General features: G+C 41.7%; 1 protein-coding gene across 2 annotated transcripts in view; it reads left to right on the top strand.

Moving 5' to 3' along the window:
• Positions 1-22,977, top strand: part of SLC26A9 (solute carrier family 26 member 9) — a 39,703-nt gene extending 16,726 nt beyond the window's left edge. For both annotated transcript variants that reach the window (XM_074222507.1, XM_074222508.1), the window contains 18 exons: positions 256-366; positions 1,361-1,536; positions 3,307-3,471; positions 4,078-4,230; positions 5,112-5,194; positions 5,969-6,116; positions 7,687-7,800; positions 8,119-8,196; positions 8,888-8,983; positions 9,895-10,001; positions 10,684-10,753; positions 10,872-10,964; positions 11,079-11,201; positions 11,622-11,903; positions 13,308-13,362; positions 15,489-15,634; positions 18,602-18,673; positions 20,025-22,977. In XM_074222507.1, coding sequence (XP_074078608.1) covers positions 256-366; positions 1,361-1,536; positions 3,307-3,471; positions 4,078-4,230; positions 5,112-5,194; positions 5,969-6,116; positions 7,687-7,800; positions 8,119-8,196; positions 8,888-8,983; positions 9,895-10,001; positions 10,684-10,753; positions 10,872-10,964; positions 11,079-11,201; positions 11,622-11,903; positions 13,308-13,362; positions 15,489-15,634; positions 18,602-18,673; positions 20,025-20,072 — 2,120 coding nt within the window. In that variant the 3' untranslated portion in view covers positions 20,073-22,977. The remainder of the gene's footprint in view (positions 1-255; positions 367-1,360; positions 1,537-3,306; positions 3,472-4,077; positions 4,231-5,111; positions 5,195-5,968; positions 6,117-7,686; positions 7,801-8,118; positions 8,197-8,887; positions 8,984-9,894; positions 10,002-10,683; positions 10,754-10,871; positions 10,965-11,078; positions 11,202-11,621; positions 11,904-13,307; positions 13,363-15,488; positions 15,635-18,601; positions 18,674-20,024) is intronic.
• Positions 22,978-25,130: the final 2,153 nt, after the last annotated feature.

Raw genomic sequence — 25,130 nt, 5'->3', positions numbered from 1 at the left:
AAATTAGGCTGAAATCAATATATCTTTGAAATAATGAGTCAGTTCTTCATTGTCAAAAATCATCATGGTACAACAGGTCTAATTCTAGTCTTAGACCAGAGCCCCAGGCTTCAAATCCTAGGTCTTCCACTGATTACTGGTGTGATCTTGTTCCCATTTTGGGCCTCAGCATTCCAAAGTAAAGTGAGAAGACTGGATAAGACAATTCCTGTGGTCCTTTTCAGCTCTAAACTAATGATCTCATAACTTCTTCAGGCATGGCTTTTGCATTATTGGCCAACCTCCCTGCAGTCAATGGCCTCTACTCATCCTTCTTCCCTCTCCTGACCTACTTCTTCTTGGGAGGCGTGCATCAAATGGTTCCAGGTAAAAGACCTCCTGACCCTTAACCCCCCCCACACACACACACACACACACTATCCTTATTGGTGAGTACAGGGATCTAAAATGATGGCAAGTCCTGAGTCATCCAGAGAGGGAAGCTCACTAGATTGGTAAAGAGACTGCCATTTGAGGACTGTGACAAAGAACTGGGGAACCTGAGCCTACAAAAGATAGTTATGATCTTGACCTAGCTTAAGGATTGTCATGGGGGGTGAGGAGGTGAGATGACCTCTGAAGTTCCTTCTAACTCTCCATGCTTCTTTGTTCCCATGAGGGGAATTTGTACCCTTTTCTTAACTTGGAGCATAGAACTGGGAGCAATGGGTGGAAGTTAAAGAAACAGAGATGTAAGAGAAAATTCCTGGCAATTAGAGCAATCTGAAAATGAAATTGGCTAACTTTCCTTACTCATGAGAAATGAGTTAATGAAAATGAGTTCCTCATCACTGCAGTAGAGATGGGGGTGTGGGAATCTTCAAGAGGCCCTTGTGTAAGGTTGGGATGCTACTAAATGACTTCTGAAGTCCCTTCTAGCCCTGCTAGGTTTGAATTCCATCTCTCAGTAATGATACCAAAGGTTTCCCACTTAGTCTTTCTCTGTTTCTCATTTTTTGTCAAATGAAGATTATAATGGCTCTGCCATTTTACATATATACATATATATCATGAGATTGTTCCAAGTCTAACATGATATAATATATATGGAAGTACCTTGCAAAACATGAAGGGTTGTACAAATGTGAAGGAATTTGCCTTATTAACTGGAGAGGAAATTGAAGCATAGTGAGGTGAAGGGAGAGAAGCATGTGGAATCACCAGGAGCTGAATCTCTATCCAGGACTACCTTTCCCAGTAGAATTATTCAGCTGTTCCAATAGCTCTCTGGGGGTTGGGGAGCCATCCTGGGGCCAATGGTGGTCATAGAGGGTATTGGTCCAAACCTCTGTCTTTTGCTGGGCTGGGTGGGGCACCACAGGTACCTTTGCTGTTATCAGCGTCCTGGTGGGTAACATCTGTCTGCAGCTGGCTCCAGAGTCAAAGTTCCAGGTTTTTAACAATGTCACCAACACAAGCCACGTGGACATAGCAGCCATGGAAGAAGAGAGACTCCATGTGTCAGCGACATTGGCTTGCCTAACAGCCATTATCCAGGTGAGTTGGAAGGGCAGAAGTGACTACTAACATATCTCTCTAGGGTATTCAGCACTTCAGAGGAGGCAGAAAAAGTTGCCTCTTTAATTCAAGAATTCTTAAACTTTCTAGAGACTATTTCCATCCTCCTGCAGCAAATCCAGTTCATACAAGTGGGTTTGTAAGGATGGTCTAACCTAGGTGAACCCTAAAATTATAAACCTTAAAATATAGGCATAAAATAAAATGACAGAAAATATAGGTTAGATATGAAGATTTATTCTCTGGAATTTACCATTAACCTAGAGGTGTAGGTTATTATGGTAATGACCCCACCTGGCTAATGGAGATCTGGATACTTACACAGCCACAAGGAGGGGGAACCAGGATATACATAACTAGAATAGTCAAAACTTAAAACTTTCCTAGAGATCATTCTATTATTTTATACGCATCTTCTATAATTTCATCTTTCCTCCAGGAAGTCACATTCTTTCTTGAGTTGAAGTACAAGGAGGGCAGGACAAGTGCTCCTAAGGATTAAAGAGGGCAAGATTCAAGTCTTTCTTTCAAGGTCTAAAAGGAAGACACATTCCATTCCTCACCATAGCTAAGAAAACCAACCTTTAACCAGGAATATAGTTGTAAAAAACTTATGTTAATTTTGATTATTACACTTCAACATCTATTAAAGCAAATTTGGCAATTTGCCTTCTCTCATAGTGCTGGAAGGTACCTTGAGAAATCATCTCACTCATACTCAACTAAATGAAAATGTCTCCTGAGATTAGAGGCTTAGAATTCCAGTTCAAAAAACCTTAGAGGTTTCCTAGTTCACCTTGCTATTTATATCATGACTCTCCTTTAATAACATTCCTCTGGAAATGGGCTCTTGAAAAGGCCTCCAAATCTCACCCTGTCAATCCAGGGTCTGACAACCTCCACCAAGATATCAAAAGTCTTGCTCAGATCCTTTCTAATTTTTCATATACTTAGAGGCTGCTAGGAATTGTCCCTCCTCCACTTCCATTCCAATCCAAGCTCCTATCATTTACACCATCAGTACTGAGGGTGTGCCTGAGCCAGAAATAACACAGAAAGCCTCAAGGAACACTTTTTTATAATGACTTTTTTTCCTAAATGCATAGTCTTATTACAGAAAGATCCACTTCTCATAAATATGTAAGTACCTATGGGTGATAAGTGATATGGAATAGGATAGGATCTTGGAATTTTAGAACTACAAGAAACAGTAGAGGTTCCTAGGTTTTAAAGCTGAAAGTAACTTTAGATATTATCTTGATATCTCTCCCATTTATCAGATAAGGAAACCAAGGCTCAAGAGGGAAAGTGACTGAGCTAGTATTCAAATCCAAGTTTTCGTAGTCCAAATCAAACATAATTTCTGCTAAATTCTACTACCTTTCAGTATAAGAATTACAGGAAGATCCAAAGTTTCTTGTAGATAATGACTCATAAGATGGGGGTGGGGATGGGAGAGAAAAGACAGGTGAAACTTGCAACCATATTATTTAGGATATCTCATTCCAGTTTCAGACCTATTCTGTACAAAGCAATGAGTTAGAAACCATAAGAAATACTCTCATGGAGCTTGCAATATAATTAGGGAGATTGGATATGTGTGTTAAAAACCTCTCAAGAGTGCATCTGTGACATTCTAGGTGAGCTGCTATTGTCCTTGGAAGTGGGACTGTGGCAGGGAACTATTGGTCTGGGCATGACCCAAGCAAGATCTGCATTTTTCTCCCTTTACCCTTTGCCTCCTCCCAGATGGGCCTAGGCTTTGTGCAGTTTGGTTTTGTGGCCATCTACCTGTCTGAGTCCTTCATTAGAGGCTTCATGACAGCTGCTGGGCTCCAGATCCTGATCTCTGTGCTCAAGTACATCTTTGGTCTAACCATCCCCTCTTACACCGGCCCTGGGGCCATTGTCTTGGTGAGTCTTGAACCAACTCTGAGGCCTGGGGGAGACACCTGAGAATCTTTCCTGCTCCTTCATTAAATGCCCACGATATATAAGGCACTTTGCTAGAAGCTAGGTTTACAGTACACAATAGTCCTTATCCCTGAAAGCATGTAAACCCAGACTGGTTAATCACCTTCCAGGAATTCTGGTGCTTGAAGGGCCTTGTACTCAGTGGGAAGTTGGACTGAATGACCTATGGACCCTTCCTTAGCAATAATTCTAATTCTTGTTGCCATCCTTACTTCCTCATTCTAGTGCCTGTCCAAGACATTCTTCCTTAAATCTAATCTTGTTCTCTTTATCTGTACCTTAAAAGGTGTTTTCCTCTTGTTCTACTCAGACAGAGAAAGAATTAATCTCCTATTCCAGATAGTCTCTCAGGTCTGGGTTGAGGAGGGAGGTGGACATGAGAGGCTGAACTTTGTTTCACTTGGACCTCAAGCATCTTTGCAGCCTCGGGACCCTGGTTCAGGTGCCGAGAAGTGGACGCTTAGAAGGGAGATGGAGGGAGCCTGTGAAGCCAATGACCTCTTTTTCCTGATTGATCAACTTTGATGTCCCCTGCTCTCCCTCTAGACCTTCATCGACATCTGCAAAAACCTGCCCCATACAAACATTGCCTCGCTTGTCTTTGCCCTGATTAGTGCTTTCTTTCTGGTGCTGGTCAAAGAGCTCAATGTCCGCTACATGCATAAGATCCGAGTGCCCATTCCTACAGAGCTGATTGTGGTGAGAGTCCATTGGAAATTGGGTGTGGGGTTGGGAGCCTTGACCAATGGCCAAGGAGGCAAAAGGGCAATTTGGAACTGGATTCAGAGTAAGCAGGCGTGTGTAAAGACCCACCTCTGCTATTTCCTACCTATGGGACCTGGGAAAAATCATTCTACCTCCCTGTGTTTCAGTTCCCTTCTCTGAAAAATGAGAGCATTAGACTAAATGAGCTCTAAGATCTCCTCTTACAATTTTAAATTCTGTGATCCTAAGAGACCCCATGAGATGAGAGTATTAGGTTTAGTCTTGAGGTCTGAATTCAAATCCTAACTCTGTCACTTATGATATGAGTTCTCCTGTGGACATCTCTTTGCTTCTCTGGGCTTCAACTATAAAATAAATGTTGAACTAGATCAGAAGTATCAGATAAATAACCCAAAGTCAAGATATGAGCCACTACACTACTGATGTGGCCTGACCCAGATCAAAATATAATTGGGAAATATTTAACAAAATAAATAAAATATAATAAAATAGACAATATATTTTAAAATTGAATCAATATATGGCCTCACAAGGACCCTCATGTATAGCTTAGGACCCCTTTTTCTATTTAGATGAGCTTGTGAGTCTATTTCTACAATGAATTATATTATGATCTCCCAGTTATAGGGACATTAAAGCTGCACCCCCTCACTCCCTATCTCCCCCTTGCAATAAGTAACACATGAAACCAAGTTATCAAAGTTAATCATGGTCCATGTCTAGCCTTGTCAGGGGAGTCTTTGTCAGATAATTGGGAATGAAAAGGCCTGGGTTCCTTTAGGGAGAAAAGGGAACCTGGTAGAGACTTGTTGCCCTGGCCTTGGCTCAGGTTCTAATTTTCCCTTCCTCAATAGGTGGTGGTGGCAACGGCTATCTCTGGGGGTTGTAAGATGCCCCAGAAGTACCATATGCAGATTGTGGGAGAGATCCAACAGGGGTGAGTGGAAGCTGGCTTGGAGCTTGGCTCTCCCTCCCAAGCCCAGACCCAGGCCCAATCTAGAACCTTGGACAGTGTTTAATTCATGAGTCAGTTCCAGTGGGATCCTCTTTAGGATGTACACACTGCCAAAACTGGTCCAGCTCAGCTTAATCCTCAGTCTGTGTCTGTAGATAACAATTTTATTGGAACACAGACCTAATTTACACACAATTTTGATGGACAAAAAATCAGATAAGGCTAATCCGTTAAAAGGAAACATCTCTGCTTTGCCTCTGCCCCAGGATAACACCCTTTTAACATTTGGAATTTAATTGCTCAATCAATACATATGTTGTGTCCCTCCTAGTAAGGCATTATTTGTGAGACTGTGGAGAAATTAGAAGTCCATCAATTATACTCCCATAGTCCTGGGAGGTAGAATATGAGAGAAGGACAAAGAAAATGGTCCTGGGTGAAAGAGATGGTCTCTACCACTTAGGAGTGGTGTGACCTTGAGCAATTTTCTTAAACTCTCTGATCCCCCAGCTTTCTCATCTGCAAATGAGAATAATCATACTGGTACTACATATACCTCAAATGAGATAATAGATATAAAGGAATTTCCCCAAAGTGGTGGGTTTGGCCCAAATAATCTCTGAAGTCCCTATCATTCCTCAAATTCCATGATTCTAATTTGACCATGCCCTACCCATTTCATGATCCCCACACTTCTGCGCCTTCTTCTCTCAAACACTGGATCCTGACCCTGCTTCCCCTCTGACTCTATGACAGATTCCCCTCCCCAGTGTCCCCCATGGTTTCCCAGTGGAAGGACATGATCGGCACAGCCTTCTCCCTGGCTATCGTGGGATATGTCATCAACCTGGCTGTTGGCAGGACCCTGGGAACCAAACATGGCTATAATGTGGATTCTAACCAGGTAAAACATGTGTTGGGAGCAGGGAGGGGAAAAAAGAGGACAACGTGATGGAGAAACTTCTGGTGAGGGAGTCCCCAAGCAACTGACTTTAGCTATAGCTACTGAGGGCTACAACATTGGAATAAGAGCTTGTTTAAACACCTTCATTATTTGTAAAAATGCTGCTATTCAAAAGACTTAGTGATGAAAGGGACCCTAGAGATCTAGACTGAACCCCTCATTTTACAAAACACAGAATCATAGACTTGAAGCTGGAAGGTCAAGTCCAACCCTCTTCACTTTACAGATGAGGAAACAGCCAGTTGACTGGGGCAGGGTTGGAGCCCAAGTCTAGTTCAACATTACCCAAATACACATGCTGCCTCTGAGGAATCTGCTCCTCAAATAAGCACTAGGACCCAAGATGACATTGGTAGCGTGCCTCTGAGGTAGAGAATCTAGGGGATAGTAGGCTGGAGTAGAAGAGCTAAGAATCAAGAGTCATGGATTCTAATGTTGACTCTGGCACATTATTTTAGGTAAGCCTGACAAATTTCTTAATCTCTCTAAACCTCAGTTTCTCCATGTATAAAATGGATGAGATCAAGGATTCTTTACCTTTTTTTGTCATAGATCTTTTGGGCAATCTGGTAAGTTTCTATGAATTCCTCATGTTAATTTTGCTTTAAATCACAATTGAAGGAAATGTTAAATTTCAGTTAAAGATTAGTGAAAATAATGATGTAATGATGTAAAAATCCATGTTTTCACTGAAACCTATCCACAGATCCTTGGGGGTTCATACACCTCAGGCTAAGAACCCCTAACTAGATAATCTGTAGGGTCTCTTCCAGCTTTGAGTTCTCTGTGGTTTTGTTATTCCTAGTCAGCTCTTTGCATTTGGCATAAACCCTGATTAATCCTCCTAAGTTCCATTCACCTCTAGTGATTTTGTTTCTAATGACTCTTATAAAGGTAGGTGGCATATCAGATAGAGTGATGAACTTTGCGTCTTGAAGTCCTGAGTTCAAATCTAGAAATTTACTAGCTTTGTAACCTTGGGCAAGCCTCTTCTTTCTCAGTTTCCTTATCTGAAAAGGAGAAATAATAATTGCACTTATTCAACAGGATTGTTGTGAGGATAAAATTAGATTATAAAAGCAATATATAAATGCTAGCTATTATTAGCTATATTATTGGTATTTCTGATTTACAAGCACATTCTCTAGGTTATCCTCTGGGTGCTGGGGTCATGAAGTCATAGTGTTAAAGCTACAAGGGACCTCAGGGATCATCTAATCCAAACCTATAATTTTTACAGATGAGGAAACTGAGACCAAAGAAGGTTACATGACTTGCCAAAAGTCACAGAGATATTAAATAACTGAATCAAGATTTGAATCCCCAAGTTTTCTGAGTCTGTTATCTATGCTCTCCAATGTCAGGATCTGTCCTGCCGTGAAATAGATCTCTCTTGCCTTGGTTTCTCCCACTACCTCATCCCACTGAGGTTCTAATTCTATCCAGACTAACTCCAATCTACCAGGAAGATGGTCTCCCAAATTCCCAAGCACTATTTCTTTCCCCACAGGAAATGATTGCTCTGGGCTGCAGCAACTTTTTTGGCTCTTTCTTTAAAATTCATGTCATTTGCTGTGCTCTCTCAGTTACCCTGGCTGTGGATGGAGCAGGGGGCAAATCCCAGGTAAGCTGGGGGGGGGGGGAGTGGTGGAGAAGGTGGGTAATCTCTCTGAAGTCAATTGGCAAGACCCCAACTGGGTACCTTCCTTCCCCTAACCTAGAGAAGTGGAAACGGTTCCTAGCCACTTTCTCCATTGTGCTGTATAAGAATCACTCACCATTCTTTCCCTTCTACAATTTCTGGCTGAGGCACTGAGGAGCTCACATAAGTGACTCAAGTATCCCATAGAGAGAAAATTCTCACCTTCACCACATCTTCATTGCACATGCCCTACCTTTCCCCCTCTGTCAGTACTCAGATTTTTTTTTAAATTCTTTCCAGATATCAAGTCTGTGTGTGTCCCTAGTAGTGATGATCACCATGCTGGTGTTGGGAGTCTATCTGTACCCCTTACCTAAGGTAAGAGCACAGTTGGGGTAGACTGAGGTAAAGGAAGAAGAATTGCATAATCATAAAGTAAAAGAGACGAATGACTCGGGCCAAACCCATCTGAAGTATGAATCAAAAAGAGTAATTTCTTGGAGGAGAAAAGCACACAAAACCAAATGAGGGCTGGGCATAGAACTGTTCAGGGCTCAAGTACTAGCACCCAATTTAAGGCTCCTGTGCTGTCCTCACCCTCCAAGGGAGAAGGCTCCAAGGACATCTGCCTTTCATAGGATTTTGGATTTAGAAGATAGTAAGGGTTGAACCTCAGTTCTAGAGGATTGTCTTGCATCTCATTCTCTGTCTCTATCTCTGTATGTCTCTGTGATTTTCTCTCTCTCTGTTGTACATGTACAATCATGGTTAACATAATTACATATTAATCAAGTTGTGAAAGAGTAATTAGAATTAAGGGGGGAAACTATAAGAAAGGAAAAATATAATCGAAATTTAAAAAAGTAAACATAGTATGCTTTGCTCTCCATTCAGAATCCATAGTTTTTTCTATGAATATAGATAGCATTTTCCATAACAGGTCTCTTGGGATTGTCCTTCATCACTGCACTGTTGAGAGGTCTCTCTGTGTGATTCTTAACTAAAGGATTGGGGAACAGAAAGAGAACATGACCTATTAATCTATGTCCTTGTTTGCTTTCTTTTCTAGTCTGTGCTGGGGGCCCTAATTGCTGTCAACCTCAAGAACTCTCTAAAGCAACTTGCTGACCCCTATTACTTGTGGAAGAAAAACAAATTGGATTGTGTGAGTGTGTCCTCCCACTCCCTCCTTGGTCTTCTCATCCCTCTAAGATCCATTTCCTCCTGGTCATACTGTCTGTAATATCACTTATTGGCAAAACCCAAACCTGCTTTCTCCAGAAATTTTCATCCTCCAGAAGCTCATGGGAGACCCCATTGTTCAGAGAAGGAGTTTTTAGGCCCAGCAAAAAAAAGGCAAAGTGAAGGCAGGAAAACCTGGAGTTCCACCAAATTCCCCACCTCCCCCGTAATAGTTATAGCCTTCACTTGGCATTTTACATTCCCTATCTCATTTGATCCTGGAAACAATTCTGAGAAACAGATTATCTGAGTGTTATTTTTCCCATTTTATAAATAGAAAATAATTTGAGGTTCAATGATTAGCCAAAGATACCACAAATAATAAATAAATGGCAAAGATGGGACCCAGAAATTTTGTGTCTTCAAATCCAATGCCCTTTCCACCATCCTGATTTTCATTATTTCCTGGGTACATCTCAACCCTTGAAATTTTTCTGTCACATTATACTTTTCAAAATGACAGTGCCACTGGATTTGTATAAAACCCCTGTAAGATAGTAATACAGTGAGTTTCCAAAAACTCTTCAGAGAGGAATCATAGGAATCCCTATTTCGATATCTCTCCTAGCTAGCCAGTTCTTTGATTTGATAAGTACTGACTAGGCACCCTCACAAACACACGTGACCTAAAGAGCTTAGGATACACATTCCTTGTCCCTGAAGAGCTTCTAGTCTAACGGGGGAAAATTAATGATAGTTCCAACTATAAAAGTGCATTAATACATTGAAGGAGGGAAGTTTAGTCCTAGGAAGGCTTCCTAGAAGAAGGGGTCTTCTTCCTGGGCAATCCGCAAAGCCCTTATCTTAAGGCAACTTCCTTCTCTCTCCTCACAGTGTGTCTGGGTTGTGAGTTTCCTGTCCTCCTTTTTCCTCGGACTGCCCTACGGTGTAGCAGTGGGCGTCTCCTTCTCCATTCTAGTGGTTGTCTTCCAGACCCAGTTGTGAGTACTTTACTACCACCCTTGGGCTGTCTCTCAAATTCTCCTCCTCTTGCAGTAAACCTTGGGTAGTCGATGCCAAACCTCCTCATATCCATCACTAATAACTGTAATGGAACATAGTTGATTCTTTTCCTCTTACATAAAGCAAGTGCTTTCATGACTCTGGACTGGAGGGATTACCCAGGGCCATTGTAAGACCTGATCCAACAAATGTTTGTGAAAGGCATTGACTCAGTGTTGTTGCATGGGAAGCCCTTTCTAAACTCACCTCTGAGGGGAAATGTGTGACCACTGACTATCCCAGATGACACATTGAATAGCCCTTGGTTCTAAAGAGAGTTGGGGGAAAAAGGGTTAGAAAGGTAGAAGAAATCTGGGAAGCATAGGAGGAAAGAGGAAGGACTGGCAAATAGGAGAACTTGTCCAACACAGGCCATAAAGAGATCAAACCTTTGATTGAAGTGCCAAGGGAAACTAGTCTGGAATAAATGGCTCCCTGCCCTCTCCCCCTCATTACTCTCTTCTCCTAGACTATAGATCATCTATGCAATTCCCCAGCCTGGAAACCAGGAAGGGGGTAGTTTCTTTCCTCTCTTACCCCCCTTCTGATCTTAGAATCTCTGTCCTTTGAATTTTATATTGAGTGATTATTCTCATTTGTTTTTCTTTTTTCCTTATCTAGTCGTAATGGCTCTGCCCTGGCCCAGGTCTTGGACACAGATATCTATGTGAACCCTAAGACTTACAATAGAGTAAGTAGCTATTTCCTCCTTCCATTCCCTAAGACTCTCACCCCCTCCTAAGGCAAGAAGTTCAAAGAAAAAAATACAAAAACATTTCTGCCTCCTAAGCCCAATCTCTTTGTGGCAGGTCCAGGAAGTAGAGGGAATTAAAATCCTAACTTACTGCTCTCCACTCTACTTTGCCAACTCAGAAATCTTCAGACAGAAGGTCATTTCCAAGGTAAAGTACAGGTCCCTTGAATTTGGAGGAAGGGAAGAAGTTCTGGGCTGAGGTAAGGAATGAGAGAGACAATGAAGATAGAGTTCAATCAAGCTGTTGGTCCTCTCCCAAAAGATAGGTGTGGATCCCCAGAAAGTGTTCCTGGCCAAGCAGAAATACCTAAAGAAACAGGCAATGGGACACCAGGGACCCAAGAGGCCCACAAAACAGAGGAAATCCCTATTCTTGAAAAACAAGGTAAGCTGAACCCAAGACAGCACCCATTCACATGTACAAATATCTAAGTAGTTCTCTCTCTCTATCTCTCTTTCTCCTTCCCCCCATCTCTGTCTCTCTGCTATATTGTATCAAACCAACTATGTGGAGCTATAGGTGTTCTTAAACTTGGGTCCATAAACTTGGAGTTTTTTTATATTGTGTTAAATTTATTTTAAGATAATTTGTTTCCTTTGTAATCCTATGTTTTTCATTTTATGCATTTAAACATTTGATTCTTAGAAGTCCATAGATTTAACTATATTTCTAAAAAAAGATACCAGAAAAAGGTTAAAAAAGAGCCCTGATCTAGAGAAATCTAAAGAAACTCTAGCTGGGTTGTATAAAATGAGTCAGATCCTGCAAGGGTCCACTCTGAACCCCCTCTGTCCCTTCCTTCAGACTGTTTCCCTGCAGGAACTCCAGCAAGACTTTGAAGAGATTTCCCCCACTGATACCAACAACAATCAGACAGCTGCCAATGGAACTGGGATCTCCTATATCACCTTCAACCTAGACACCCCCACACCCTCCAAAGATGAGCCACCAGCCCCCTTTACAGCATCCAGTGAACCTGAGGACTCCCTAGCCAGTGCCCCACCTTTCATTTCTTTCCACACCATCATCCTGGATATGAGTGGGGTCAGCTTCGTTGACCTTATGGGCATCAAAGCATTGGCAAAGGTAAAGCTTAAAGGGAAAGAGAAAAAAAGACACACACCCGCATTTCCCCTTTTTCCTAACATTTTTCCTAAGTTCACTGGTTTGCAGAAACTGAACCAATGCTAAAGTTCCCTCTCCCCCACCCCATCCCCTGAGGAAAGAAGTAAAGTAAGACAGTCCTTTACATCTTTAAATCTACTCAGAGTGGGCAATCTCCCTAGAATTCAGAGGCCTTCAAGAAAAAGGATAGATGGTTTCCTGTTTGCCCCACTCCCACCACTCTAAGCTAGATGGAATCCATCAAAGAGAATTTGGTCATACCTGCTGATTGCTGCCCCTAGCTCATTCTTGGACTGAAAATTGGAATAGTAGGCAGGTTCTGATGACTAAAATGAGAAGTCAAGGAAAAGAATCATTTAGCTACCCCTTTCACATATGGGCAGATCAAAGTAGAACTGTTATCTTCTTCTGATAGCATCAGAAGTCAAAGTCAGTAGTTAACATAGAGGTGAATGGGAGGAGGAGAGGGTCTATGGAGAAGCTTAGCCTGAGGAGAGAGGAGGAAGGGAAGAGAAAAAGAGACCACCACATAACCAAAGACTTCCTGCAAAAATTGACCTCTGAAGCTTCTTAAAGGGAAAGCTTTCCTGTATTCCAGGCTATAGGACTAAAGAATTTAGAAATGGAAGGGTCTTTGGAGATGATCGGATCCCCCATACCCCCTTTCAGCATTCCAATGAACTTGAGGACTTCCTGGCCAATGCCCTACCTAGCAATCTCCCTCACATCATTCAGAACAGGGAGAGATCTAGAAAGAGATTCTAAAGGCCTAACCACCCCCCCCACCCCACCCCCGTTTTACTGAAGAGGAGACTACACAGTTGGTGACCAGTGAGTCTGCATTCAAATCTAGGTCATCTGACTAAATCCCATGTTTTTTTCACTATACCATCCTACCTCATGCCCCATCCTGCCCTCTAAGTAGAGAATCAAGGAAAACAAGCCCCTCTAGTCCCTATCCCTATATAACCTTGGGGACATAGCTTGCCTCCTGAATCTTCCCTTCAGAGAGAATGGAGAATTGCTGCATCCATGCTCCCCAAGGGTTATTGAAGAAAAAGACCTAAGGAGCTATAATTATCCTGAAGTACCCGTCAAATGATCCGAGCCAAGTTTCCATCCTACTTTTGTAAAGCTCTCAGTCAGCACTCCAAGGAGAAGTAGTGTATGCCTGCTGCTATTTTTATCCTTGGCTACACCCAGCCCTTGGTGTGATCGACTCATTTAACTCTACTTGAAGTATGTTTTGTTGGTCAACTGTGGGACACACTCAGAACATTCTTCTCCTTTTGTCTCTTTTCTCTCTCTCTCTCTCCCTCCCCCCCTGCTCCCCACCTCCTCCTGACCCAACACTTCTGGCCCAAGCTCTCCTCCACCTTTGGGAAGATTGGTGTGAAGGTCTTCCTGGTGAATATTCAAGGTAAGAGGAAGGTGACATTCAGGGGCAGTTACAAGGGGCTAGGTAGGGAGAGCAGAGCTGCCAGCTAGTCTTTAGGTAACTACCTACCTAGAAAGGAAAAGAAAAAATGAAAATAAGAGCAGATTATAAAAACGACCCAGGAACAGTAACATCAGAGTAAGTGATGTGTTTGGAACAAGTTCTAAAGTGATTATAGAAACAGTTCCCATCAGCATACAGAGAGGGAGGCAAAAAGAAGGCAGAGCAGGGGGGAGAAGAGAATAGTAGAGGGAGAGTCAACAAGCATTATTAATCACTTTGTGCTCTTCAAAATACTGGAAATACAAAGGAAAAAGCAAAACAGCAACTTCCATTCTAATAGGGGAGATGCCATGTAAAGGTGTATTCAAGATACACAGAGAGAAGTTACAAGGTTGTTGCTTGTCCTTCATCCTTCAAGAGGATCATGGCATTAGGAAAAAGATGCCATGACTTGCAACTGACTTGGATTCAAGTGAAACAGGGCTGTGCAACCTCACTCTCCCCTCTGGAGCATCTGGGTCCAAGCAAGATATAGATCAGGATAACTAGAGATGTCCCTGGATTCAGTGGGAGACCTTGGCTTTTTTAAACAAAGATTTTACCTGAGCCAATGCAGAAAATGGCCTCTTTGGCCGTATCAAAAAAAAATCAAACTTAGAAGGAAGACTCTCAGGATTTCTGGCCAAAACAGAAACAATTACTATTCACTTTCAGTCAGATCCATCAGATCTCAAATAATGATCAAAATAGAATTGGGCTGGGACCTATTACTGGCCAATCAATGAGAATCAGAATGAAATAAGGCTTAATCCTTAAGAAAGAAATATTAAGGGACATCAAGAAGATGCAGTGGGTAGAGAACAGACCTTGAAGTTAGGAGGACCTGAGTTCAAATCCAGCCTCAGGACACTTACTAGTTGTGTGACCTTGGGCAAGTCACTTAACTTTGCCTTGAATCCAGGGCCATCCCTAGTCATCCTGATTCATATCTGACCGCTGGACCCAGATAACTCTAGAAGAGAAAGTGAGGCTGATGATTTAGCACAGCACCCCTTCATTCAAATCCAATTTATGTGCATGTCATGACATCACCTCCCTGATGTCACGGTAATCTTCAAAAAGACAAACATGATCAAGAAAGAAATCTAGCTTATAAATCTGAGGACCTGGTGAGGTTTCAGAAATCAAAATCTGTATTCCTTTGGACAGAGTACCCACAAGTAAGGGTATATATGATCCCCTATGTGGACAGAAGGAAAGAAAGAAAAGAAGGAAGGAGTTCCAGTTGGGCCCCCAGTGGGGCAGCTACTTAAAGATTGCTGTTTGTCCTTTATTCTCAAAGAGGAGCATGACATTGGGAAAGTGATGTCATGACTTGCAACTGAATTGGATTTAAGTGAGAACTTAGAATGGAAGAAGAGCATGTGGGAGGGAACAAGAAAGACTTCCATAGATGCTCTCCTTGAGGAGTCCAAAAGGAACTCAAGGTTTCTCGAAACTAGTATAAGAAAGATTCCATTCCAAGCACAAGGGACAACAGTCAATCAATCAACATTTAATAAGCACTTACTATGTGTCAGAAACTGCTAAGCTATAAGGACACAAAAAGAGGCAAAAAGACCCTGCCTTCAAGGAGCTTACAATCTAGTGTATACCATGGGCACTTCTTTAAAGCACAGGGCCACCTCTCCCAACAAAGAGGTTTTAATATCTTTAGGCATAACCACCCAGGTGATAATTCTTCAGAGTTAAATAGTTCTTTTCCTCTGAGTGGCAAGCTCAAGCTTTTCCATATGGTCATAACGCCCTCTGCTGCTCAGACTAGCATTTCAATATTACAAACCTATCAGTAGTGAGAAATTGGAGTCTCAAAGCTTAAGATGATTAATGACTCCCATTTATACAGTGCTTAAGTTTGCAAAGCCCTCTTCACAACAAGCTTCTGACATAGGCAACACAAGTATTACATCACAGATGAGGCAAGAGAGGCTCTTAAACACAACTCTTCTCTCCTCCCTTTCTCCCATTTATTTCTCCATTTCCTTCTCCTTGCCTCAACTTCCAGGGACAGGTATCTTATTTAGAAATGTTTTTCTCCTTTCCAGCTCAAGTATACAATGACATTAATCATGGCGGTGTCTTTGAAGAAGGGTCCATAGAACGAAGTCACATCTTCCCTAGTATCCATGATGCTGTCCTTTTTGCTCAAGCCAACAGCAGAGGAGTAGTCACAGGACAAGACTTCAGAGTGGTATGGTCTCTAACATTAAGGGTACTCCATGTGGGATTAGGGGGAGGGAAGCAGGGTAAACTGAATCAATGAACAATTAATAATAATGCTGCTTTCACTATCCTCATCAATAACTAAAGTAGGATCATAGAATGTTAGAAGGCTGTCCAACCCAGCTTTAGTTTACAGATGAAAAAAAAACTAAGATCCATAGAGGAAATTTGCCCTTTTCCTGTCCATTATCCCCAGAAAGGTCTCTCCCTCAGAAAAAGGTATTGAGAAAAAAAAGTTAGAAAGAAGACTTATAGAACCTAAGAACCTTGGAAACTCTTAGGCAGGGAAACCAGTCAGTTGTTTTCTCTGTTCTCTTTATTTTTTAATTAATATTTTCAATCAACAAAAATCTACTTTCTCTCTCCTACCTCCCAAACACGATGAGAGAAAGGAGAAACAAAACCCTGTCACAAACATGTATAGTCAAGCAAAACAAATTCCCTCATTTGACCATGTACCAAAAAAAAAAAAAGAAATGCTTCTCTCAGCACTGAGTACATCTCCTCTTTGTGAGAAGGTGGGCAGCGCATTTCATCATGAGCCCTCTGGAATCATGCCATTTGGTCACTTTCCCAGACAGCTCTGAGATAATAGTTTATATATACTCTTGTAGTCATTCAATAAACATTAAATGACAACTAGTACTGGGATAGTGCCAAACATTTTGATAAGTGCTGGGGATACAGCAAAAGCCAAGTACAATCCCTGTTTTCAAGGAGTTCATAGTCTAACGGAGAGGACAGCATGAAAACAACAAGCCAGATAGAATGAAGATAAAAATGGAGACAGTCAACAGAGGCTCTGCCAGGACTTGGATAAAGGCCTTTTCTTACAAGAGCACTTGAGGTGGTTAGTATCAGGATTGCTTTCTCCATATACCAGATAAGGAAACTGAGGTTTAGAGAAGGTTTTTTTTTTACCCAGAGTCACCTAGTACCAGATTTTAAATTCAAATCTTCACCAAGAGTACTGTTCTTTCTACTTGCTGTCTGGCACACAGGACCCCTGGGTCAAGTTGTTGTTAAGTCATTTTTTCAGTAGTATCCAACTCTTCACGATCCCTGCTAGGCGTTCTCTTAGTAAAGATGCTGAAGTGGTTTGCCATTTCCTTCTCCAACTTATTTTACAAATGAGGAAACTGAGGCAACAAGGGTTCAATGACTTGCTCAGGGTCATATAATGAGTGAATGTCTGAGGCTGTATTTGAACTCAGATCTTTCTGACTCCAGGACCAGTGTTCTATCTGTGTTCTATCTCATCACCTAGACACCCCATTGGATCAAGAAAAACATTCAAATAAATACATAGTAATTTCTTGCTGTTCTATAGAGAAGGAAAACTCCACAAGGGGGATAAAAGAGGAGTAGCAAGGTAGGGTGAGATAGGGGAAAAGAATTATTATTATTATTATTATTATTATTATTATTATTATTATTATGGAATTATTATTCAAGTAAGCAGATCATTCAGTAAATGGTATGCATACAAGATGCAGATCAACACCACTCAACAATCCTGAATGTTGAGGAGATTGGGGGGACCAGGCTAGCCTTTCTCAGTATAGGAGCCCATGGTCAAGCTCTCTTCAAACTGTTTTCTGGTCCCCTTCCCCACTTAGCACTTGTCCTCAGCCCCTAGGCCTCACTTTTAATTCAAATGTCAATACAACTGCCCCTTCTTTCTACAGATCTAAGAAAGGGTTAGTCTAACCTTAGAGCAACTATTTTCTCTTTGCCTTAAGAGATGGGTGAAGGTGAATCACATTAATCATATTGAAAAGCTGCCTAAGAAAATAAATAGAACTTTTGACTCCCAACCTAAAGATGATAAGGGGGAGGGAAAAGAGGGAGGTGCAGAAACAGGGTTGGCCAGACCCAGACTGACTGGCCTAAGGCAGTCTGGTATCTTCAGCCCGGTGAGCTTTTGTCCAAGGTCAGAAGGAGTTGAATTTTCTCCCTAAAATAAAACATCCTCCCTTCTGAGAGATGAAGTGGGGTCAACTGTATTAGTAGAAAGAGCACTGAATTTTGGATAAGAAAGCCAGGTTCAAACTTACTATAGCTTACTACAAACTTACTGCAACTTACTCCAGGTATATCCTAGGAAAAGGGAAAGGAAATAAGCTTGCAAATAGTGCCAGGTAAACACTCCATAAATATTGTTCCACTTGATCCTCACCACAACTCTAGAAGGTAGGCACTGCTATTATTCACATTTTATAGTTGAAGAAACTAAGGCAAAGAAAAATTAAATGTCTTGTTCAACTAGTTCATAGCTGAGGAAAGATTTGAATTCAGGTTTTCCTGCCTCCGGGATCAGGGCCCTAGTCTCTGCCCAGGTGCCCCTTGAGCAACCATTCTGGGCCTCATCTGCAAAATGAAGAAGTATACTAGATCCATTCATTCATTTAACTCTGCATATATTGGACATTTCCTACAGAATTGCAAAAGAGTGACATGTGAGGACTTTGGGTGGGGGTAGGGAAGGTCATTGCTGACAGAAGAGATCACAGATTTAAACTCTAAATTCCTTGATCCTCAAGATCACTTCACGCCTGCCCCTTAGAGGAAGGCAGGCTGGCTGGCATCTGACTGATGAACGAGGAGGCAGGGAAGGGAGGGTGTGTGCCACTGTTCATTGGGAGGGGGAAGTAGGAACAAGATTATATTGAGAGAAAGAGTGGCTGTGTGGGAGAAAGAGTGAGAGAGAAAAACAGACAGAGAGGGAGAAAGGGAGGGAGAAAAAGAAAGAGAGGGAGAAGAAGGAAAGAAAAAGAGAGAGGGAGAGAAAACAGAAAGAGACAGAGGGAGAAGACATACAGACAGGGAGAGGGCGAGAGAATAGATAGGACACTGGTTTGGGTCAGTTCCCCATCCTGACTTGTGGCTTAGTTTCAGTGGCACCCATCCCACACTAACTTCCTTTCATCCTCAGGCTCCAGTGAACACTGAACTTTCTATGTATGATTCAGAGGATGGTGGAGCTAACTACTGTGATCTGGAACAGGTGAGCCAGGAGTGGGATTGGGGGAGGAAAGAGGATCACACAGATGCCCCTCCCAAATAAGTCTCCTACTCAATAACCAAGGTAGGGCTATGGGAGGAGATCAAGGGAGAGGTTTGGTCCTAGAAAAGAATTCACATTCTCATCTTTTAATAATGGATCTTCATTTCCCGCCCCCCCCATCCCTGCTATTACTATCACTATTTATTAAACCCTCACTAACTCTAGGCCAGGCATGGGGAGGCAAGGACAAACAACTCATTACCTGCTCCCAAAGAGACAACATTCTAGCAGGAGAGACAACAGGCAGCTAGTCAACAGGTCTTTTTTAAAGAAGCATATGAGGTGCCAGGTACTATGTTACATGCTGGGGACACAAAGGCAGAAAACAGATGTTCTTCAGGAAGTGCATATTCTGTTGATAGAGGCAACATGTAAATAGGTACATCACAGCCTATTGCAGAGTACATGAAGGTGATCCACAAGGGTTAGACATTAGCACTTGGGAGGACCAAGAGACCTGGCAGAGTGGGATTGGAATCAAGCCTAGAAGGAAGTATCCCTAAGTACAAGGGGTACTAAGATATTGAAGTAAAAGACTAAAACATTTCAGGTATGGGAAATGAGCAGGGCAAAGGCATAGAGATGGGAAATGGAGGGTCATGTGTATGAACTGGTATATATTTATGTGAGAAGAGGTAAAGAGAGAGGGAGGGAGGGAGAAAGAAGAGGAATGGGGGAGAAGTGGGGGAGAGAGAATGAATACACAGTAATCAAGAGAAAGGTCCTAGCAGTGCAGGGGTGAGGGAAAATTCCATGTCTACCATATCGGGGTGCTTTCAAGGCAGTTTCTTGAAAGAAAATAAAAATGCATTTTTCCATCTGAAAAAAAATTCATGGGGATGGGCTTAATAAAGGAAAGCATATAGTGGTTCTAGAAGAAATCAACATTTCTTACTCCTATTTCCTTCTCCCTGTTTTCTATGGAATTTTGTGACTGCACAGGGTTTTGAATGCAAACTCTGAGCTTACAAATGAGGGTGGAAAGGAATAAAGACATTAGAAAAGGTGGCCTAATCTTCTATAATTCCTCAAAGATAAGGACTGAGCAGAGATGATTCTCCCCATTTTATAGATAAAGAAAACAGAGATACAGAGATGTGCTCTCCCTCAAAGTCAGTAGCCCTAATCTTGTGGAAGATGATAAACTGTGCATGCTGTTGCCTTCCCAGTCTGTCTTGACCTCTTCTCAACCCTTATGACTCTAAAGTCAATCCTCAGGGTCCACCCTCAGACTCAGTCTACTTTCCTAACCAACAAATCTAATGCCCTCTCTTTTCTACCTCCCCTACAGGAGATATTTGGGAGCATGTTCCACTCTGAGACACTAACAGCTCTGTGATGATTCAGCAGGAACTCCTCCACATTCAGCATTTCCCATTCCCCAGGACCTTCCATAACGAAGTGTCTAACCCTCTGAGCCTAGGTTTGTGTCAGAGACTGACTTCCAGAGGCATGGCAGGGTGCAGGAAAACTCATACAACAAGCTTCCTGTCTTCACCTTCTCCATCCTCTTCTTCCTTCTGCTTGGACCCTCCAGAAGGACCCAATCATTGCAGCACAGAGCTCTCAGGTCTCGCAGGATCAAAGACTTGGAGAGTCAGCCTTGTCAACTCTCCCTCAGCTCCTCAGAGTTCTGACTGATACTAAAAAGACATCCACTCACCTAGGTAGTTGAAAGATCCCTCAACTTCCTAGACTTTAGGGTAAGTCAAACAGAAGGAAAAATGTAAAATTCTGACTTGTAGTCAGAAACTGGAAAGCTTGAAGCCAACCCTATACCACCACACTTGAATGCCAATAGGTTTCATGTTGGTCAAGGGACTCAGGCCATGGAAGGTGTGTTTCTACACTGTTTCACTAATACTTTGTGGCTTCATCTCCTTCTAGGACCAACCACCCTGACTCTGTCTACTAGCAATTTTTGTGCCAGTTATTTCCTTCTCTGGGGCCAGTTTTTATTATCTTTTTGAATTCTGCAGTCCATTTTGAGGGACTCTATTCATTCTCTCCATTGCTCTCATTTGTCCCTGTGTATCTCACTGCCTGCCTATAAGGAATGAGCAGGGGCTAAAAACAGTTTCTCTTCTACCCTAGACATGTCCTCTTGAAACTAGTCCTCTAGAGACCAAAGTGCCCTTGTTGAATGTGGGGTACCGAGCAGCAAAAATTCCAATAACAAATACACACAAAGTACAGAGATCTGAATTTGTATAGGGGAGACTGGTACCAACCTAGCACAATCTGGTGTCAGGCTAGATTCCAGCAATGGCACCTGATGGTCCTTCAGATCTCATAGGCAAGGTGTTTTTTCTGCTTAAACTAGCTGCAGTCTCTTTGTGACAAGAAGGAGGAGGTTGTCATTTTAACCCTTTCATATTTTCCACCCTCTCCCCTCCTTAAAAAGCCAGAGCTTATAGGCTCCTCTCAGGGAATCAAGTCAAGTGGTTCACCCTAGGGACTTGGAGCCAAGAGGCCACATTCATCACTCCTTGGGAGAGAGAAGACCTTTCAAGAACAGGGCACTCTGGATGTGTGGCCCTAGACAAGACACCTCTCAGGACTCAAGCAGCTCCCCAAGATTATAAATTGGAGAGTAGGGAATGATCTTTATGGCTAGAAGAAATTTACCAAGCCCATGGAACGAATCCTTCTTCTCCCTCTCCCCTCCTCACATTGAACTGTAAATATACAGGCACTATCACTACCTATTGAGGAGTAGAGATAGAACTGAGTGTGGTGATACAAGCCTGAATTTCCTGCTCCTGGGGAGGCAGAGGTTGGAGGAACACTTGACCATGGGAGTTAGTAGTAGACCAAGCTGATCAGTGTCAACACTGTTATGCACCAATATAACCTGGAAGCAGGAATCTAAGGATGGGCAAACTGACCCCGCTTAGACACACAGCACATCAGAATTTCCATGCAGATTAGTAGTGGAATCAATGATTAGGTTTATGGGTGGTCACTGCACTTCTTGTCTGGGTGATTTAGGTATATCCAGTGTTTCAAAAAAAATGGGATAAGGATACAGTCATAACCACATTAGAACACCTAGGGTCATTGCCTTACTTGGTGACTTTTCCAGTCAGAAGCCCCATGTCCCTCATTGTGTCTCATTAACTCAGCATTGTGCTGTGGGCAGAGGACAAAAGATCCTATACCACTCTCTCAGAAATGAATAAGTCACCATTGCTATTGTCCATTTTCACAAAGTTTCCATTGATGCCATCCAATCAACACCAAGCAGAAGTCCCTCTGACTCTTCCTTTTGCTCCTTACTAACCCATGCCAACACCCAAATCTTTCTCCATAGCTGTTTTGCTTCAGTGAACTCTGCTCCAAAAGGTTGGGCTGGCCCAGCCTGGAAAACCCCCCCAGTTTGATTTCACTGAAGTCTTCTCTCCCTGCCAATCTCAAAAAAAACATGTGTTTCTTCCATAGATTCACTGAGTAGAAGTCTTTCTGCATGTCCATTTGTATCTAGTGAGCCACTGAGCTAGAAAATCTAGCTAGTTACACCCAGAAGAACCTTGGAGTAGAGAGACTTGGTAGGAATCACTAATTGTAATTTCCAAGAAATTTAAATTCAGAGAACAAAGGGCACTATTGTCTGAGGATTTGTTGTACCTCAAATTCAAAGTGACAAATTCTCTGGACAGAACTGACCTTCCTGAAAGATCGATTAAGGTACATTTAAGATGAGCCCCTTCATTTCTAATCCAGAGACATCTTAGAGACCCAGAGGATTTTTCCAGGAATGAAGATTCAGGATCACCATGAAGTGAATGGAAACCCCACGAACCAAAATGGATGATTGATCCAGAATCATTCAGGAATACATAAGAAGGAAATAGGCTTTCCAGACTTCTATAGAGGGCTGAGCAACCTGTATCCTCAGATACATCTTATGGTGCTTAGCTGAACCTTTCCATTCACCTACCATCTTCAGTCCATGATAAATGAAGTCACTGAAAATCCTGCCTGCTTTTGAGAAGAGAATATGCAGATAATTATGCAGATTCTGTGAGTTTGGAACATTTGTGGCAAGAATATAACCAAGTTTCTACTGACAACTCTTCTGGAAATGATCCAGAAAAAACGAGAAAAGGGAAACAAAGAAATAATCCAGAATTTCAATGCTTTTGAATATTTCTATTGATCCTGACCTGTGAGATGCTGCCCCTTCCCCTTCCCAGGCCAGGGGTTTTGAGATCATAGATGTTTGTATAATTTATTTAATTTAATCATCATTCTTTTGTTCTTTTTGGTAATAAATTTTTTAAAAAATATGAACAAATGGACATAAATTTGATTGGTTTTCCTGAAAAGGCTGGCTACATGGATTCAAATGAGATATATAAAGGACTCTTCAAACCCTAGAGTATTTTATAAATGGTGGCTATTATTATTATTACTAAGGAACTAAGGGAAAAAGAGAGACAATGAAGCAGAGCCATAGTTAGGAATTCTATTACTTGGAGCAAATTCCCTCAAGTATGAGCAGGAGAAAGGCTAAGACCATACTTCATCCTCAAGGCAATTTATTTCCAGGGGAGACCTGCACCTGCCATCATTGCTATTAATCCATGGTATCTTACATGGTGTATGGGGAACACATAGCAATAGGGAAGGCAAATCCTGGGAGAGGAATGTCACAGCTGGGCAACCTTAGTAGTTTGATGGATGCTCAGAAGTGGGTAAGGGGAGGAGGGCTACCAATAAGTCTTCATTGGGGAAGAAGAGTGCAACTCCTTTATCTCTTCCCCAATTATTTTTTTGCTGGTAACAGCTTAACACAGAAAATTTGTGAACTTCTGATCTTCTCTCTAAATAGTAATGGATGAAACACTGATCCAAATCAAGATGTCTGATCCTGGCTCCAATCCACCTTGTGTGAAATCCCACCATCTCTCTAGACTTCAAGGAAGAGTGACCACTGATAATCACATTTATATAATGTTTAGGAAATAATGAAGTGTCATACATGCTCTATCTCATTTGAGCTTTATAACTTTCAGATATATAGAATAAATATTTCTATTCCCCTTTCACAGATGAGAGAATAAAGACTCAGAGATTAAGAGAAGGTTATCAAGTTAGTGGCAGATTCAGATCTTGTTCTGAGTAACAACTAAGAGGAATCTCTTAGAGTCAGTTTTCATACCCTTCCACCCTTGCTCCTTCCCTCATAGGTTGGTAAGAATGAGTAAATGAGGAATAGAAAAAGTGGGTGGTCATGTCATGTAGTCATAGACAAACTTAATTCCAGGAAGTGGTATTAGATCTGTATGAAATCATCCCTGCAAATACAAATGAGGAAGAGGGACTAGTTTTGCTTGATCACAGGAGGCAGAATTAGGAACATGGAGTAAAATTTACAAGGAGGCAGATTTCACCTTCTAATAATCCTTCCTAACAATTTGAATAGTCTAAAATTAGAACAAGCTTTTGCTGGAGTAGGGAGTTTCCCTGTGAGTGGACTGGATCAAAGATGTCAAAAAGATGGCCAGAGGCAAATGCAGTCTACAATATTCCCCAGTGATGCCAGAACCAGATTAAAATATAATTTGGAAATCTTTAACATAGTAAATAAAAATACAATAAAACATTAAAAACCTTACAGTTTAAAACTAATACGCAAGCAGCAAGGAGCCCTATTAGGGGTCTCTCTACTAGAGTTTGACACCACTGGACTAGATGATCCCCGAAATCCCTTGCTCCTTGATTCTATAGGAAAATCAGTTTTTAAAATCTGCCTGACTGATGGAATGGCCCTGTCCAGGTGTTGTCCCAGGTCCTTATATTCAAGTATTGGTAATGTCTTCTTAACTCAGTGCAAAATTCCCTTTGACAAAATTAGTTACTTCCTGAGCGATTTTGAAGAAACCATTTTAGTCTCTGGAAGTGATCAGTTTCCTCATCCAACTTCAAAGTTTCTTCCAGGTGTAGATTTGTGATCCTGTGCAGTGTACTTTCTTAAGAACCAAATCCCAAACTCCTTCTCAGCAGTCCTCCAGGTTCTAGTTTCAATGGACTTTAGCCTCCATTTGAAATTCCATGCTCCAAGGAGATTTATACTCAGCTGTATGACTGTCTAAAGATCCTTATCAATTTATTATCAATAGATCAGCTAAGGTAAAGAATGTATACTTTATCAACAAACTAGTCCTGTCAATGAAATTTCACACTTGACTAAGGAACTGTCAACCCATACCTAAACAAAGGACAATATGGATGGTTGTACCTTGAAAGGCAAGAATCAATAGAAAATAATTCAATTTCCACCAAGCATTAAATTGCAGAAATCAAAATTGCCCTCAAGCAATTTAAAGTCTGTGAAATTCAAGTTTAAACAAAAACACACTAATTTGAGGAAGAGAAAATTAACAACTGGAAA

This window comes from Macrotis lagotis, chromosome 2 (genome assembly GCF_037893015.1).
Source record: "Macrotis lagotis isolate mMagLag1 chromosome 2, bilby.v1.9.chrom.fasta, whole genome shotgun sequence".
Lineage (NCBI taxonomy): Eukaryota > Metazoa > Chordata > Mammalia > Peramelemorphia > Peramelidae > Macrotis > Macrotis lagotis.
This window is presented reverse-complemented; position numbering and strand designations above follow the sequence as displayed.